Source organism: Monomorium pharaonis, chromosome 6 (assembly GCF_013373865.1).
Source record: "Monomorium pharaonis isolate MP-MQ-018 chromosome 6, ASM1337386v2, whole genome shotgun sequence".
Taxonomy (NCBI): Eukaryota; Metazoa; Arthropoda; class Insecta; order Hymenoptera; family Formicidae; genus Monomorium; species Monomorium pharaonis.
Genome location: NC_050472.1, coordinates 10468052 through 10486227, shown reverse-complemented (window position 1 = coordinate 10486227; position 18176 = coordinate 10468052). Strand labels below are relative to the sequence as shown.

Sequence of the window (18176 nt, the reverse complement as noted above, 5' to 3'; positions counted from 1 at the left end):
GTCACGCTCCTCGCCGCCGCTAGCAAACTTACAAAGTTCGCGAGGAAATGGTTTGAGGCGAAGGACGATGAGGTCCTAGAGTCGTGGTCCGGTCTGAAACAAGAAATGTTGAAGATGTTCGATCGGAGGACCCTAGTACACAAAATATTGCAGAAAGTAGAAGCTAGGAAGTGGAACATGGGCCGAGAGTCCTTTGAGCAGTATGCCATTGCGAAGTGCGCCATAATGCGCCAACTTGATTTTCCAGTACGAGAGCAGATTCATCTGTTGGTGAGTGGTATACCGATAGGCTCGCTGAGAGCGACGGCGCTGTCGGTGAAGCAAGATACGATCACTGGCTTCATAGACGAGGTCCGCCCGATCCTGAAGGCCAGTGCCGACACAAACAGAAGACAGCCGCCTCGGGCCCGCACAGGGCCCCTGAAGGACGAAAACAACTGTAAAAACTGCGGCAAGAAGGGGCACGTCCACCAGGAGTGCAGAGGTGAGCTCACCTGCTTCCTCTGTCGGCAGAAGGGGCATCGGGTGGCGGACTGCCCTAATGACAAAAGAAGCGGAAGCCAGCAATCAGCACGGAGGCAGCATCAGACGGCGCGGACGGCGGCAGGAGTATCGGAGAAGGCCACGACGGATGAGGTGGTTGCTGCCGTGGTTGAAGAGGCGACGTTGGAGCTGTCCGACCCGCTGGTACCGGTGACGCGTATCTGTAACGTAGAGAATTGTAAGTTAACGGCGCTCGTAGATACGGGTAGTCCCGTATCTTTTATCATGTTACAAAGATACGCGGATTTAGGGAAGTTCCAGGACCTCGAACCGGCCGACCGGAGGCTAAGAGGCTTAGGCGCGTTGCATACAAGAATTTCATTACAACCGTTAGGCGATCGGGAGTATGCGATTAAGCTGTACCTTTTAGATAATAAAGCGTTCAAAGCGGACGTTATATTAGGCCGTAAATTTTTTGCCGCTAAAAGGATCACCATGGTGCACCGGCTCCACGACGGTAGTCAGGACCGCCCGGGGTCCGTAACCGATTTATTCGCAGAGTTGCCCCTAGGCCTCGAGGACGATTCCGGCGAAGATTTCAAACGCAAGAATTAGAGATAGACTTTGATTTAGTTGCGAAACACAAATTAAGAACATTACTGGAGGAAATTCAGGCAATGGAGGTCCCCGGAGAGGAGGACGATTATTCGGTACAAGTCAGACTGAAGGACGATTCGATATACGCGTTTGCGCCGCGACGGTTTGCGTATGTCGAAAGAATTAAAATAAGAAAAATAACGGACGACCTCTTAAAAAGAGGCATCATTCAAGAGAGCGTGTCTCCGTACTGTGCGCGGGTGATACCTGTGAAAAAGAAAAGCGGTCAGATTAGATTATGCGTAGATTTGCGGCCCTTGAATGCGAGGATAGAAAAACAGAAGTTTCCGTTCCCGATAATTGAAGAGTGTCTGTCAAGAATGAACAATAAATCCGTTTTCACGTTGTTGGACGTAAAGGACAGCTTCCACCAAATAAAAGTGCACCCGAGTCACACGAAGTATTTCTCTTTCGCGACACCCGACGGGCAATTCGAGTATAGGCGGCTACCTTTCGGGTACTCTGAGGCCCCGGCCGAGTTCCAGAGACGAATATTGCAAATTCTGAACCCGCTGGTACGAACCGACCGCGTAATCATTTATATCGACGATATCCTCATCCCGTTGGAGACGATAAAGGAGAATTTGCATACGTTAAGAGAAGTACTTACGATACTAAAACAATATAGTTTTGATCTAAACTTTAAAAAGTGTCAGTTTCTTTGAGCAAGGGTAGAGTTCTTGGGCTACATTATTTCCGCGGCGGGAATTACGTTGAGTCCGGTACATACAGCCGCTATTAAAAATTTTAAGCAGCCGAGAAACGTACACGAGGTCCGGAGATTCCTTGGCCTCGCCAGTTATTTCCGGAAATTCATCCGTGATTTCGCTCAAAAGGCAGGCCCTTAGCAAAAGCTCCTGAAAAAGGACACTGAGTTTAGATTCGAGTCAGAGTGCGTGGAATCGTTCGAAAACTTGAAGAGAGAACTTACTTCGGCTCCAGTTATTGCGCTATATAACCCCAAGGCTGACACGGAGCTCCATACCGACGCAAGTCGCGAGGGGCTTGGTGCAATCCTGTTACAAAAACAAAATAGCAATAAATGGTGCCCGATCGCTTACTTCAGTTGTACCACAAATAGCGCGGAAAAAAACTACCACAGCTTCGAGCTGGAGATGCTCGCAATAGTAAAAGCAGTCGAACGATTCCACATTTACCTCTATGGTATCTCTTTCACGATCCTAACCGAATGTAACGCACTAGTATATGCAGTAACTAAAGCGAACTTAAATCAGCGGATAGCAAGGTGGACGCTATCGTTACAAAATTATAGTTATTTTAAATTAGCACACAGACCAGGGACAAAGATGTAGCACGTAAATGCATTAAGTAGGTGCGTAGGGTACGTTAATGCGTTACCGTTAGAACGCGAGTTGGAAGTGCGGCAACTTATCGACCCGCGGATTAGAGAAATCAGTAATGAGTTAGAGTTCAAAGAAAGTGAAAAGTTCGAGCTAATAGATGGCCTGGTATACAGAAAAGATGCGAGCGGACCTAAATTTGTTGTACCAGAGCCGATGGTGGCCAACGTGATTCGCGCCCACCACGATGATTTAGGGCATGTAGGGCTAGAGAAAACCCTAAAGGGAATCACTCAAACATACTGGTTCCCAACTTTACGTAAGAAGGTAGTTGACCACCTGGAAAATTGCCTTACGTGTTTAATGGTAAATGATGCCCCGAATCGGTTCGAGGGAGAAACGTCCGTATATCCAGCGGCCACGCGGGTGATGGATGTTCTTCACGTGGACCATTTCGGGCCCCTGAAAGAAACAAAGGACAATTTTAAACATATTTTAGTCGTGGTGGATGCGTGCTCACGCTTTACGTGGCTGTTTGCGTGCAAGACGACCTCAACGCGAGAGGTTATAGAGAAGCTCAACACAGTTGTTTATACGTTCGGAAAACCGATGGAATTTGTAACCGATCGTGGTACATGCTTTACATCGGCCGAATTTAACGAATATGTTGAAAAACAAAGAGTCGTACATAGGAAGGTCGCGGTAGCGTCCCCGTGGACGAACGGAATGGTTGAGAGGGTCAACCGGTTTCTTAAAAATACGCTAACGAAAATTGTAGACGCGCCAGATGAGTAGAAGGCAAATTTATCAATCATGCAATATATAATGAATAACTCGTTTCACAAAGTAATAAACACGACGCCCGCGAAAATCATGTTTGGTTGCGACCAGCGCTGCCACACTAATTTTCCCCTGACGCGGTTCGTGAGAGAATTAGCCAACATCGATATAGATCTAGATACGGAAAGGCAGTCGGCTAGAAACGCGTAGGTGGCCGCAACCAACCTTATAAAAGAATATAACCGCAAGTACCGGGATAATAACATGAAAAAACCAACTATCTATAAGACGGGGGATTACGTGCAAATAAGAGATACGACGGTAAAGCCCGGTGAAGGCGCGAAGCTCAAACCGAAGTACCGGGGTCCGTTCGTAATCCATAAGACGCTAGAGAACAACAAATACGTTGTTAAAGACATCCCAGGATTTAGTTATACCCAGAGGCCCTTGAACACGGTATTATCATGCGATAAAATCAAGCCCTGGGTGAAATTAAATCCTCCCGCACCTAGCGAACATTAATATAAACAGCGATACTTTGTGTATATAGCCTGTAAGCGCAATAGTATATAAGTTGTACATATGTGTAAATAAATCCCCATACAGAAAAATGTAAATTCCTAGGCACAGGCGAAAAAGGCGAACCTCGCTCGGAATCGTAACTGTGCAATTTCTTCAATCGTTGCTACTGCGAGACGCAGTGTAAGTCAGAAGGGCCGAGCTGTAAGATATTCACCCGGGGGCCCAAGAGAGGGCGTCACCGGCCCTGACAGCTGTGGCTGCTCCGGAGCGAAGGATGCTGCGCGCCTGTCAAAGCGGAGATGACGTAGAGTGACGGAAGAGAAGATTCGAGAAGCCAGCGAGATTACGGAGCAGAATCCGGATCTCGGTGAACGCGCGAAAAGCAATCACTCTCGTTCGGGCGGTACAATAAATCGGACGTCAGTCCCGCGTGCGTGCGACCTAAAATAAAATAGAACTTGTAATACACATAGTGCAAATATACGTCGATTCATTTGTTATTTTTAATCTAGTGTCGTTTCTTGATTTCCCTGCCTTCGCCTCATCAGGCGGATTTATTACAGCCTACGTGTGAGTGCGGCCAGGGACCGGTTAAGGGCACGTGTGTGCAGCGTGCTCCCGAGCCGGTGACACGGAGGAACGATCGAGCAATTCGGGCGAGCGGAGCCGGCCCGCCGCTGGAATCGAGTTGGAGTCGGGCGATACGCGGAACAGAGATTCGGAATCCTTTCCCCGCCGGGATTTCCACCAAGGACGCGGATCCTTGTAGTGAATAGAATTAAGGGAGAGAAAGAGAAAAATTCAAAGTCAGAACGGTCTTTCAATAGATAGATTCTCTCTTGATTGTAAGTATTAGACACGGGGACCATAATAAAGAGACTGCAAGACTGATACGTTTGACTTTGACATTGCCTACAGACATATTTACTTCTTTTGTTTCTCTTACTCAGGCCTACATTAATATTTTTAATACTCAAAATAAGTAATAAATACTGGTAAATTTAATACTGTCATGCTGTAAAAGTAATTTCTCAATAATAAATAAACAGAAAAAAATTGATAATAATGGCAGTTCACGATTTCACAAGATTATTCTGCGAACGCATTATCTTTTTGTTGCATTTTAAATATGCATTATATTTATTACTTGCTGTATGTGATCGATCGTTCACGCTCTTATATGATCATTGCGCGAACGCATTTATATTCTAACATATATACATTGGCAATGTACATAATTTTTAAAAATTATTATTTTATGTTATTATTTCATATATCGCTTATAACGAGAGAGATTTATGTAAAAAATTGTAAAGAATTATTTAATATTAACTTTTTCTAAAATTACTGTGCAATATATAAAATAATATGTGGACTAGAAAAATAATTATCATTTAAAATTTGTTCTGCATCTTTGCAATCATCATATTTTATCCATTTCTTACGTCGATAACTAATGGCAGTGTAGTGACCAATATCTTGATTCGTTGAATGCCTAGTTTGCTTTGTAGGTGATTTAAAATTAATTATTCCGGCGAGATTATTCATCCGTCATGAAAGAAAATTTGATTTTCTTTGGTATGTTTTAATTGAACAGCATATTGTTCTCCATCACCAGAAGTGGAATATATTTCCATTAAGATAAATCGTCCTGAAAATAAAAAAAAACATTTTGATTATTATAATTTTTTATATAATGTGAAAATAGCAATATAAAATATAATAAAAAAATACAATATACCTAAATTATTAATTAAAAAACCAGTAAATATGTTAAATACATTAATAAAGATTCTGTCAAAAGTTGAGACTATTTTTTGTAAAACTTTTTTTTAAGTAAAAGTTATTGAGTTATACAATCTTAAATTTATAATTAATAAATAAACTTGTTGTTTATTAAATTGTATTAATTTTAAAATCACTTAATTTAAATCTAGTTTTTAACAGAAAATTATATTGCAAATTGAATTTTTGCATCATGCACATATATATATATTTATTTTTAAAACATTCTCAATAAGCAATAATAAATTTCAAATATAATGAAATGTCTTCAAAATTAAATGACTTGAAAATTTATAATATATATTATACATTATTCTAAAATGCGTAATAATAAATATACTACATACCTATGTCAGAAATTGTCGTACTCTCTAATCCATTACAATTTGGTTGAATACAAGAACGAAATCCTTGAATTGTAATGTCCTTTTCGATTTCATTAATATTATTTCCTAATAATGCTTCCAGTGAAACTTACACTAATGGCAATGTTTGTAATTTCTCTGGACAACCCCTTTTTCACATTTGGATATTTCCTTGAATGATGGATATTTCTGAAACAAATTTCTACATAAAAAGCCAATTGATACTTCACAATTAATAAGGATACAATTGTTTGGCAATACTTTGCTTGGAAATATATCTTTTAAAATTTTCGCACGAAGTCTATACGATGATTTTTTTATACCACAAGATACCACTTCATTAACTAATTCAAAAAAATTAAAATCTGTTTCACTATGTACAAGAAGTTTAATAGCCTCTGTATCAAAATAAGCAGCAATAAATAATTGTAAAACACTGTCAAATGCACAAGTGTTTGTTAATGAATAACTATTCTTTTCAATTTTAACCGGTTTTAAAGATACATTATTTCCATTTCTCATTATTGGTATCTTATGTATATTAGTATCTAATAAAAATTCATTCTGTATACTACTCTTTTGTAAATATCTTCCTTTAGATTGGCAGTTCGCTGCAGCCAAACCCCTCCAATCTTCAACTTTCTTTGTTGCAATTATATCTTGAAGATTATTTAAGTTATGGCAGTCCATGCATAATTGTTCCTGTCCATATCCTTCCTCTTAAACTGGAATGGAACATCCTTCCAGTGCGTGGACAAATTTTTTGCACACATAACATGTATGTCCACCAGTTGGTTCGTGCCCGTTTTCACAAGCTGGACATTTTTTCTTGTTTCTTAAAATAATTTTCTTGATAATGTCATTATCAGCTTGAGTTGAACGAATATTTTCTTCTATTCTTTCCTACCTAGGGTCTTCAGTATTTGCAGTATTTACGTGTGCTATTTTTAAGCGACCGCTCATATAATTCACGTGCTCTATTACAAATTCATCTGCACGCATACGACTTTTTTCTGCATTTAACATAATATTTTTTATTATATTAAAGTCACTTTCTACGGAAGCACTGCTAGCAGGTATTCTATCATATCCAAATTTATCTCGATATACGCAAGACCATAAAGGTAGCAATTTAGCATCTTTCATAATATAATTTGCTAATTTGGGTAGGTAATGAGCATTTTCCCTGTCTCCCTCATTATCAGCCAGTAACATTTTGACTCTATCATTTATATTTTGTGCCCAATAACTCCACTTATTAAAATTGTTTTCTTTATCTTCTATATTATATTTTTTTATATTATCAGTGGTAACATCTTCCGAATCTTGTGTAAAAAGATTTTTCATTTTTATTTTGTACTCTTCACATACTGTTCTTTCATTTTCTCTTGTGTTATCTTCTGTTTCACTTTGACTAATAATTAAAATTCCTTTCAATATCTCAGCTGCACTCTCAATATCTCGACACAGAATTAATTGTCCTAATATATGTAGATAAAATTGTTTTATACGTGGATGTAAATCCTTTAAAAAGTTTGCATATTTTTTAATAAAATGTACTACATCAATACGTATGTAGCAAGCAGATAAATTATCTTCTTTACAGGCGTCTGCGTATTCGTCCAATGTAGAATAGTTAGTAAAACTTCGCACAGCAGCTGTTAATAAAGCACGTGAAAAATCACATACAACTTCACGTGGCCGTGATGCGCCGGATCGTATCCATTCCATCAGCCAATAATGAATGGCATTTGTATGGTGTCTTTCAGACAACATTTGTGTTACCGGAAATAGTCCACTTTTTTCGGAATTGACTACACAGTTATATAAGAATATATGTCTTTGATTTGTCAGATCTTTTAATTTTTTTAATAATACTTCCGGTTGCATCTATGTAAACACAAGCTGTCTCATCTAACGTGTATGTTCTATATACATCTAATTGGTAGTTAGACCAATAATGAACAAAGAATGGATTTAAGCCGATATTATGAATAATATTTTTTAATGGACCTAACTGCATAATTTCCAAAGCTTTTATTGGATCCTTATCAAAATAGCTTTTTTTTTCACGTCATGTTTGGCAACTCTTAAAACATTGGCATTAAATAAATGCGGAGGTTCAACATTATCATTATTTTGCATTAACTTTTTTGCCATTTCTACTCTATATTTCATTACACTTTTCCCTTTTAATTCATTCACAACAGCTTGTCTAACAGGATTTCTTAAAAATCGCTTTCCACAACGTCCTTCTTTTTCTCCTTCAATAAACTTACATTTTATTTTCGTAATTAGCTCATTCGTATTATCAATATTACATTTTATTAATGAGCCACATTTACATGAACCGTATGCGTATCCTGATTCTCCATTGCTGATTAATTTATGTTTTTTAAAATTAAATCCACATGACAGTTTTGCACGTTCCCAAATTTTTTCTGTAAATACTTGCTGCCACGTACCGGGTTGCAATACTGTATATTGTCGCGTTCCAGGAGGACGACCCTTTTCTTTTCGTCTGTATGTTTTATAACTTATCATAGCATTAAAATCAGCCTTTGCCATAGTTATAGTAAACGTTAACACACTATCGGCATTATTTACGAGCGTGTCAGAATTATTTATCATCAAATCATTTACTGTCGATTCATCTCTAGAAATACTAACAATGCTCGAAACATCTGGAATATCATGTTCAACTTCCCTTGGCTGATGAGACACAGAGGGACAGTCAGTTAATATATTTCTTACGTGATGTTTATTGCAAGTAAGAAATGTATACAAAGAAATTGGGGTCAACTGATTTTCTAATTCTTTTGCAATTGTTACCCAAATAGCATCATGTTTCGAAATAATTTTTTGACCGTCCACTATCAAGAGGTCTTTATATTTCATTAAAATATCGATTACAGTATGCTTATCTATATTTGCTGGTCTTCCACGTGCAGGCATGGTGATAATCCAAAGTTATTCCTTTGCCACAACTTATAAAATATTTCACACTCACGTACAAGATGTTATAACAATAAAATTAAATAACATATCACGTACGAAAAACGAAAAAAATATAAAAACAAAACTAAAAAAAATAGCGACTGACACTAAAACCGTACGAAACTAGAAAGCAAACGCGAAGAACGTGTTACTTCTACGGTTCTACCGTGGTCGCGCAGTAACTAAGTCACTAAACGTCGCATCGACGAAAACACCGGAAAAACAAAAGAATGTTTAAAGAAATTGCGAGAGTGAAAAGCAAGCAAAGTGCACCGCCACGCACACTACCTTACTTCCTCGTGCTTTGAGCACTGCCGCTCAACGCCTTGCGAATGCCGCCACTATGGCGGCATCGATCGCAAAGTTAACGACCGATTTGCTGGATCGATAACGATTAGTGAACGAACTATAACCGGTGCACGCATTCAGGGGATAAACAAATTAATTTCGGCAATATGCAGTTAGCATCAAAATCGGATCTTTGTGTTTTTTGATAATACGATGTCTGAGGAATAGTTTAGTATAATAATCTTGCGAACACCAAATTTTTTGACGATGGGGAAACGGACTTTAAAGCGCGCCGAGCGCGCTCGCGGGAAAAACAAATTAATTTTGGCATTATACAGTTAGCACCAAAATCGGATCTTTGTGTTTTTTGATAGTACGATGTCTGAGGAATATTTTAGGATAATAATCTTGCGAGCACAAAATTTTTTGTTGGGAAAACGGACTTTAGAGCGGCGCGCGCGTTCGCCGGATAAATTATTTATTAGTATTTTTGAATAATGACATTTTAGCGAAAAATTCTGCGCTATTTTGGAGCACCAAATTAGCACTAAATTTTCTGTGTAGTTGTTTTTTTTTATACAACCACGCTATATTTATGTTTTGATATGGGGAGGTCCAGCTTGCCATTAAGTTACACCCCCCCTTTTTTAAAGCAATTTCCTGCTAAACAATTTGAGCACCAAAATTCGGATTAGGGTACTAAATTAGCACCTAAATAGCACTAAATTTTTGACCTAGTGCAAACTTGATTTGCGATGGTGGGGGGTCCAACTTAATAGGGATCCGTTCGACGGCAACTACGCGGAATGGGAGACTTTCCGCGATCGTTTTACTTCGCTAATAATAAAGAATAAAGATATTATGGAGATTTGTCCGCATGCATTATCTTTCGTCGTCATTGAAAAGTACCGCGCTCGAATGTATTAGTAAGATTACAATTACTGCTAATAATTTTAATACTGCGTGGCAGACGCTAACGGCGTGATTCGAGAGTAAAAGACGAACGCTTTTGTTTCTTCTATCGACGTTGCTCGGCCTGTCGACTCTGACTCGTGAGTCCGCGTCCAATCTCCAATCGCAATGCGACAAAATGAATATCGCGCTCGCGTCCTTAGAAAAACTCAATCGCTCTGTGAGCGATCTATGGGATGACATGCTTGTCCATCTTATGTCGAATCGCTTGGATCCGATCACGCGTAAGGCGTGGACTCTCCATACGAGTGGCGTCGACGCGCCGCCAATTTACGAGGCGCTAAATCAATTCCTGACATATCGCATCCGCGCGTTGGAAGAGTGCTCGTTGAGTTCCACTACGAGGTCGTCGAAGTCTGCGGCGTCTTCGCGCGTTCACGTCGCTACCGCGCTCGACGGCGCAGCGTCGGCTTGTCCGTTGTGCAAGGCCCGTCATTATCTGAATGCATGTCCCGACTTTATATCAAAAAATGTAAATCAGCGACGCGAAATGGTAAAACGCTTCAAACGCTGCTTTAATTGTTTAAGCAGTCGCCACGCAGCTCCGGAATGCAATAGTAAATATAATTGTCGGTCATGCGCTCAGCGACATCATTCGATGCTGCCTAGTGACGCGGATTCGAGTTCTGACTCTAACGCCGTCGCCGTGCGCAAAGCGCTGCCTTCGACTTGTAACTCGAAAATGGCACTGCTAGGAGTCCCTATTTTTTAGTATAAGATTCCGACTATAGCTTTTTATGTTATATTAATTTTTCAAAAAAATTTTAAGAAGCGTTTAAAAGATATTGACAAAAATAATAGTCTTGCGATGATTTGACTGAAAGATTAGGTATAAAAGTCACAAACTTTGACGTCAAATATTTTAAAAACGAGATGGTAGAAGTCCCTAAAAGTTCATGAGTGCATACATCGTAGTCTCATTAAAATATAGTTCAATTTTCAGAACATTTCTAAGAAAATGATTTTTTCGGAGAACCACCTTAATAATTTTTGGGGATTTGAAGATAATGTTTTGCTGAATAAATGCAGTAATTTACAAGTTTTTGTATACATTTTACGAATTTAGAAACTTTTCTAGAATTTAAATATCTACCCAATAAACACTGTTCTGTAATTTTTATGTAACACTTACAAAACAAATGTTCGCTGTTCTGGTAATTGTTACGTTATTTTCAGATTGAGTTTTGGTCAAAATGTCAGCAACATTGCACCGAATGCGGGATGTAAATATGACCGAACAAAGTGACTTAATATTTATGTTAAAAATTACAAAACAAGAATGTTTTACGTTCCTATAACTGTTATGTCATTATTGCGTTATATTTACATCAAAATATCAGCAACATTGTACTGTATATAATGCATAACAAAATGACGTAACAGATACCTAAAATTATTTACATATTATATATAGCACAATGTTACTAATATTTTTATGAAATTTATTTTTGATTAATTATAAAGTAATCTAACTATAACAAATAAATGTTTTTTAATTTTAAACAAAATAAGTAATCATCAGTAATTTTTTATTGTAAAAATTGATGATTTCATTGAATTAAACTGACAGTGATTTAAAGCATAAAGTTATTGATGGTTTATTTTTATTGATTAAAATTGAGAAAGTTAATATATTACATTTATTTGAAAAAAAAACTTGTAACATTTATATATAGACTTACGGATATATATAAAATTAAATAAAGTTTGTTTTAATTTTATATTTTGATAGGTTGTTAAATAAAGTAGAGTATTATAAATACAAATTATATGCATGTTTTATTTGCTACTAAATATAATTTTGTTAATTATCATAAAATGCAATTACAATTAAATATTGCAACTTAAAATGTATCACAATTTGAGAACAAAACTTTTTAAACTTTTTAAACAAAAAACTTTGTAATAAATCCTTAATTAATAACAAATATAAAATTATTCTTTCCTTATTACTAATATAAACAAAACTAGTATAAACAAAAATATATTAAAATCTAATGCGAGTATAAATATACGATGGAAATAATGAAGAAATCGAGTCAGAAGTTCCATCGTTATGCATGGCTTAGCTCAAATTTAACACAATGCTATATATAATAGTATTGTTATATACAAGAAATACATAAAATAACTTTGAGAATTCTGAATAAAAAACGTAAATTGTGTTGTGATTTTAGAACATAAAAATTTCTAAATGTAACTTAAAATCGTTCTGTATAAAAAGAACACATTTGTAAAAAGTTTTGTTCATTATGGTTCATCAAAATGAAATATAACATAAAACAGTGTAAGAGAATACTAATGTGGCGGAACTTCGCTCGTTCCGGTGTGTTCGTTTCTTTCGCTTGGGATAGATCTTTCGCCAGTGAACTAGGCCGTAGTTGAAACAGAATATATATATTTATTCTTTGCTATACACTATGCACATATATACACTACTATGTTTTCGTATGTTCAAGTGGCCCTGATAAGGGCCGTCGTGAAAAAGACTTTAGGCCTTAGGCCTCCACCGTAATGGTGGTTTGGTGACTGTAACCCGGTATGCTGGTTCCTCGTTGTTGTTACAGTCGGTCACGCTCTTGGGCGGCGTAGCAGCGGGCTCCTCGACACGATGCCTTTTTACCCTGGACGGTCTTTCCTTCGATGGTCTCCGTTGTTTGGCCTTCTTCCGCTTTGGTCTGCCGGCCTGACTGCTGCGGTTGGTCTGCGTTCCACTCGTAGTGGTGGTTCCGAGGGCTGTCTGCGTCGCCTGATCTCTCTGGCAGTTGTCTGTGGTATCCGTCTGCGTGGCGACACTGCAGCTGTCCCTGGCGAGGTTCTCTAGCAGGTCCGGCAGTTGGTACCGTGGAGAGGTGTACCTCCAGATCCTCAGATCTCCCTCGGCTAGCAGTACACGAGGTGGCCGCGTGTTCCGGACTGGTGACAACGTGAGCGCCCGGAGTCTCCACTGCAGCTTCGTGGCTTCTTCCTGAGTAGTCGCCGTGGTAACTGTACTGGCGGTAAAGCGTAGTGCTTTCCGCTCGCAAAATTGACTATCTGCTTCAGAGCGCAAAGAGTGACTTTCCGGTTCACCGCTGCTCCTTATAAAGGCTGGTAACTGTCACTTTACTCTTGAGTAAGGAGGGCCTCTAGTGGTGAGCGTGCGTAACGCGTTTTTGGAAAGTAAGATCTCGGATTTCTTACTGTGCTTTTGTGGTAGCCTACTGTCAAGGAGCGCGTGGTCCTGTTTCTCTAACAATGTATTGTGGTGGCGTACTGTCAGGGGCGCGTTAGCCCTGACTCGCCACAGGACCCCCCTGGTTGTGGTTAGGCTCTGTGTTTCCTTAGCTTGGCTTGAATCGTACTGTAGGTCTTGACTCTCTTCCGCTTCTTGTCGTTACTTTAGCCTTGTTCGTTGTTTCCTCTTTTGTGATGGTTTGTTCTGAATTCTCTTCCTCGACATAGGCTGGTTTGAGTCTTTCTCTTGAGATGCTGGTAGGTTTGCCTCTTATCCTGACTGTAAACGTTTTCTCATTCCTTTGTAGGACTTCAAAGGGGCCTTCGTAGGGTGGTTGTAGCTTGCTTGTTGGTATGCCATGTCGTACGAATACTGTAGGTGTTGTTTCCAGGTCCTTGAAGGTGAATACGGTCCTCTTTCCGTGCCGTTTCACTTGTGGTCGTATGTTTCCCATTGTTCTTCTGAGTGTCTCGACGTATTCTGCGCTCGTATGTGTTGTGTTCTGTGTGTCTCCCAGGAATTCTCCTGGTAACCTTATTGTCTCTCCGTATACAAGCTCAGCAGGTGTTGCTCTTAGGTCCTCTTTCCATGCAGCACGTATCCCCATTAAGATGATTGGAATGATTTTTGTTCATTTTTGTGTCTCGTGACTCATGATAGATGCTTTGAGTTGTCTGTGGAGTCTCTCCACCATCCCATTTGCCGCTGGGTGATATGCTGACGTCCTCATGTGTTCTGTGCCTATAACTCGAGTTAATTGTTTGAATAGATCTGCTTCGAATTGTCGGCCCTGGTCGGTCGTGATGCTTCTTGGTGTGCCGAATTGTGTTATCCAGTGATTGATTAATGCTTGGGCCACTGTTTCTGCTGTTATGTCCTTGAGTGGTATTGCTTCCGGCCATCGTGTTGTCCTGTCTATTACCGTAAGACAGTAGCGTCGGTCTTCCGAGATTGGTAATGGTCCTACGATATCCACGTGGATGTGCTCAAATCTGCCTGTAGGTTTTTCGAAGTTCCCTATTGGTGGTAGGTTGTGTCTCGTTATTTTCGTTTTTTGGCATTGTATGCATTGTTTTGCCCATTGTCTGGTGTCTCTTTTTATGTTTGGCCACACATATCTTTCCGTCAGTAGTTTTATCGTCGTCTTGATTCCTGGATGTGCCAGTCCATGCAGTAGGCGGAACACTTGTTGTCTGTGTTGCTTCGTCACGAATGGTCTCTGGATCCGCTTGTGTCGCAGTATAGTTCTTTTGTGGTGCCAGGAATTGCTATCTTGGTGAGTTTTAATCCATTCTCTTTTTGCAATGCCTGCTGTAGTTCCTCGTCGGTCTCTTGGTTTGTTGCCAGCTCCTCGTAGTTTATTGGGGATTGTATGTTTTCCACCCGTGATAGTGCGTCGGCTATGATATTCTCTTCCCCTTTTATGTGCCGTATGTCCGTTGTGAATTGCCCTATGAACTCCAGTTGTCTCGCTTGTCTAGGGGAGCTGCGTGACGGATCTTGTGCAAAAGCATACGTGATGGGTTTATGGTCCGTGTAGATTACGAATTGCCTTCCCTCCAGCATGTGTCGGAAGTATTTTGTCGCTGTGTATATTGCGAGGAGTTCCCGATTGTATGGGCTGTACTTCTTCTGTGTGCTGTTGAGTTTCTTGCTCATGAAAGCAAGTGGTCGCCATCTTTCTCCTGACTGTTGCTGTAGTACTGCTCCTATAGCCGTGTCCGAGGCGTCTGTTACTAACCGTAGCTCGGCTATAGCGTCTGGGTGAGTTAATTCTGTGGCCTGTGCTAGACTTTCTTTGCATTTTACGAATGCTTGTTCCTTTTGCGGGTCCCATGGTACTGGTGTCTTCCCTTTCGTCTTGGGGCCCTTCAGGATGTCATTGAGTATGGCCTGCTCTTTTGACGCTCCAGGTATGAATTTTCTGTAGAAATTTATCATCCCCAGGAATTGTCTTAGTTGTTTCATTGTCGTCGGCCGCGGGAAGTCTCTCACCGCTTGTACCTTCTCTTCCGGCGGTCTGGTTCCCGTAGCTGTTATCCAGTAGCCTAAGAATTTCACTTCTGTAGCTCCAAGTGTGCACTTAGCGGGGTTTATCCGTATGCCGTATTCGCTTAGTCTGGTCAGTATTTGACGTAAGTGTTCTTTATGTTTTTCCGGAGTTCGTGATGCTATCAAGATGTCATCGATGTAGGCGTAGCAATAATCCAGTCCGTGCAGTACTTCGTTTATGAAGCGCTGAAATGTTTGAGCTGCGTTTCGGAGTCCAAATGGCATGTATTTGTACTCGAATAGCCCAAATGGTGTTGTAACTGCTGTTTTGGGGACGTCCTCTGGGTTGATTGGAATCTGATGATACGCTCGGATCAGGTCTATCGTCGAGAAAATCTTCTTTCCTCTTAATGTATGTGTGAAGTCTTCCAGATGTGGGATAGGATACCTGTCCGGTGTTGTTCTTGCGTTTAGCTTCCTGTAGTCTCCGCATGGTCTCCATGCACCTTCCCCTTTCGGTACCATGTGTAGGGGTGATGCTCATGGACTTTTTGATGGCTGGATTATTCCTTCGTTTAATAGCAACTCGAACTCTGCTTTGGCTGCTTGTAGCTTATCTGGTGCTAAGCGCCTTGGTCTGCATGCTTCCGGAGGTCCCGGTGTTGTCTGTATGAAATGTTGTGTATTATGCCTGCTTGTCTCAGTTTGGCTTGCTGGTTGAGTTGTGCTAGGAAATTCTGCTAGGAGGCGGTGGTATTCCGTTTCTTCCCTCAACGCTTTTACTGATATGCTTTCTGTCATCATCTTGTATCCTTTTATTTTTAGTTCTGTTTTTCCGTCGATCAGATCTCCGTTCCTCATGTCTGGTAACAGATGGTAGTAAGAAAGAAAATCTGCCCCCAGGATTGGCTGTGTGGTGTCTGCTACTATGAATCTCCACGCAAATGTCCGGCGCAGTCCTAGGTCTGGCTGTATGGTTACCGTACCGTAGGTTGGTATAATTGTTCCGTTTGCTGCGTAGAGTTGGTAATTGTTTGGCTGCCTCTGTTCATGGTATCTGCCTGCGGGGTAGATACTAACGTCCGACCCTGTATCCACTAGGTATCTTGTCTTCGTGGTTTGGTCTGTGACATAGAGGCGGCGCTTCTGTGGGCTCGTGTCATTGGCCGCTACTAATGACTGCCCTCGTCGTTTTTTGTAAATGTGCATGGTTGTGTGCACTTTTTAGCTTCGTTTCCAAATCGTCGATGGTAATAGCAGATCCCATTTTGCTCTATCGTTCTGCTTCTTGAGCGGCTTCGAGTCCGCTGTCGCTGCTTCATCATGGATCTTGCCATCCTGCTAACCTGGGTGGTTAAGGCGGCGACTTCCTTTCTCAACGCTTCGAGTTCGGTCTCTCCCTTTTGCGACTCTCGTCTTCTCTCTTCTCTCGGTGCTGTCGACGTGGCTAGTACTACTGCTTTTTGTCCTAGCTCGTGGATTCGGTCTGCTTGCTCTGCTACTTCGTCTAGCTCGTCCGTCGTCCGTGTTGCTAGTATGGCTTGCATTGGATGTAGTAGACGTCCTAGCCATAGTGTGCGCAGTAGTTCGCTACTCACTGTTGCTTCTGCTAGAGCCTTGAGGTATCTTAGGAATTGTGATGGCTTCCTATCTCCGATTTCCTCTCGTTCTAATAGTTGCCGCATCCTGTTATCTTGTGAGTCGGTGAGTCTTTGTATCAGCGCCTTCTTTAATGCCTCGTATTTCTCTGTCTCTGGCGGTTGGGTAATTATGTCCTTTACCTCTCGGGCCTGTTTTGGCTCCAACTTTGAGAGTGCGTAGGCGTACTTCTCCACATCTCTATTGATTTTGCACAGCGCAAACTGTCCCTCTAGTTGTGCGAACCATAGCTCGGGCTCGTCTGGCCAAAATGGTGGTAGTCGTATTGATATTTTGCTGGCCTGGCTTTCCTCTTGATTGTCCATGCCGAACGGGTTTAGCGTTACATCCTCCGGCCTGCTCATTCTTAAATGGCTTTCCTTCCCACGTCGGGGTCACCAGTTGTGGCGGAACTTCGCTCGTTCCGGTGTGTTCGTTTCTTTTGGTCGCTTGGGATAGGTCTTTCGCCAGTGAACTAGGCCGTAGTTGAAACAGAATATATATATTTATTCTTTGCTATACACTATGTACATATATACACTACTATGTTTTCGTATGTTCAAGTGGCCCTGATAAGGGCCGTCGTGAAAAAGACTTTAGGCCTTAGGCCTCCACCGTAATGGTGGTTTGGTGACTGTAACCCGGTATGCTGGTTCCTCGTTGTTGTTACAGTCGGTCACGCTCTTGGGCGGCGTAGCAGCGGGCTCCTCGACACGATGCCTTTTTACCCTGGACGGTTTTTCCTTCGATGGTCTCCGTTGTTTGGCCTTCTTCCGCTTTGGTCTGCCGGCCTGACTGCTGCGGTTGGTCTGCGTTCCACTCGTGGTGGTAGTTCCGAGGGCTGTCTGCGTCGCCTGATCTCTCTGGCAGTTGTCTGTGGTATCCGTCTGCGTGGCGACACTGCAGCTGTCCCTGGCGAGGTTCTCTAGCAGGTCCGGCAGTTGGTACCGTGGAGAGGTGTACCTCCAGATCCTCAGATCTCCCTCGGCTAGCAGTACACGAGGTGGCCGCGTGTTCCGGACTGGTGACAACGTGAGCGCCCGGAGTCTCCACTGCAGCTTCGTGGCTTCTTCCTGAGTAGTCGCCGTGGTAACTGTACTGGCGGTAAAGCGTAGTGCTTTCCGCTCGCAAAATTGACTATCTGCTTCAGAGCGCAAAGAGTGACTTTCCGGTTCACCG

The 18176-nt window shown here is 41.2% G+C and overlaps 2 protein-coding genes across 4 annotated transcripts in view; one reads left to right on the top strand and one right to left on the bottom strand.

Moving 5' to 3' along the window:
• The window catches only part of LOC105831393, a 51848-nt gene that overhangs the window by 16847 nt on the left and 16825 nt on the right, over positions 1-18176 (top strand). The gene's annotated exons all lie outside the window — the stretch shown is intronic.
• On the bottom strand, positions 16532-17362 carry LOC118646148. Its single transcript, XM_036288465.1, has one exon. The coding sequence runs from the start codon at positions 17360-17362 to the stop codon at positions 16532-16534; it is 831 nt and encodes a 276-aa protein (XP_036144358.1).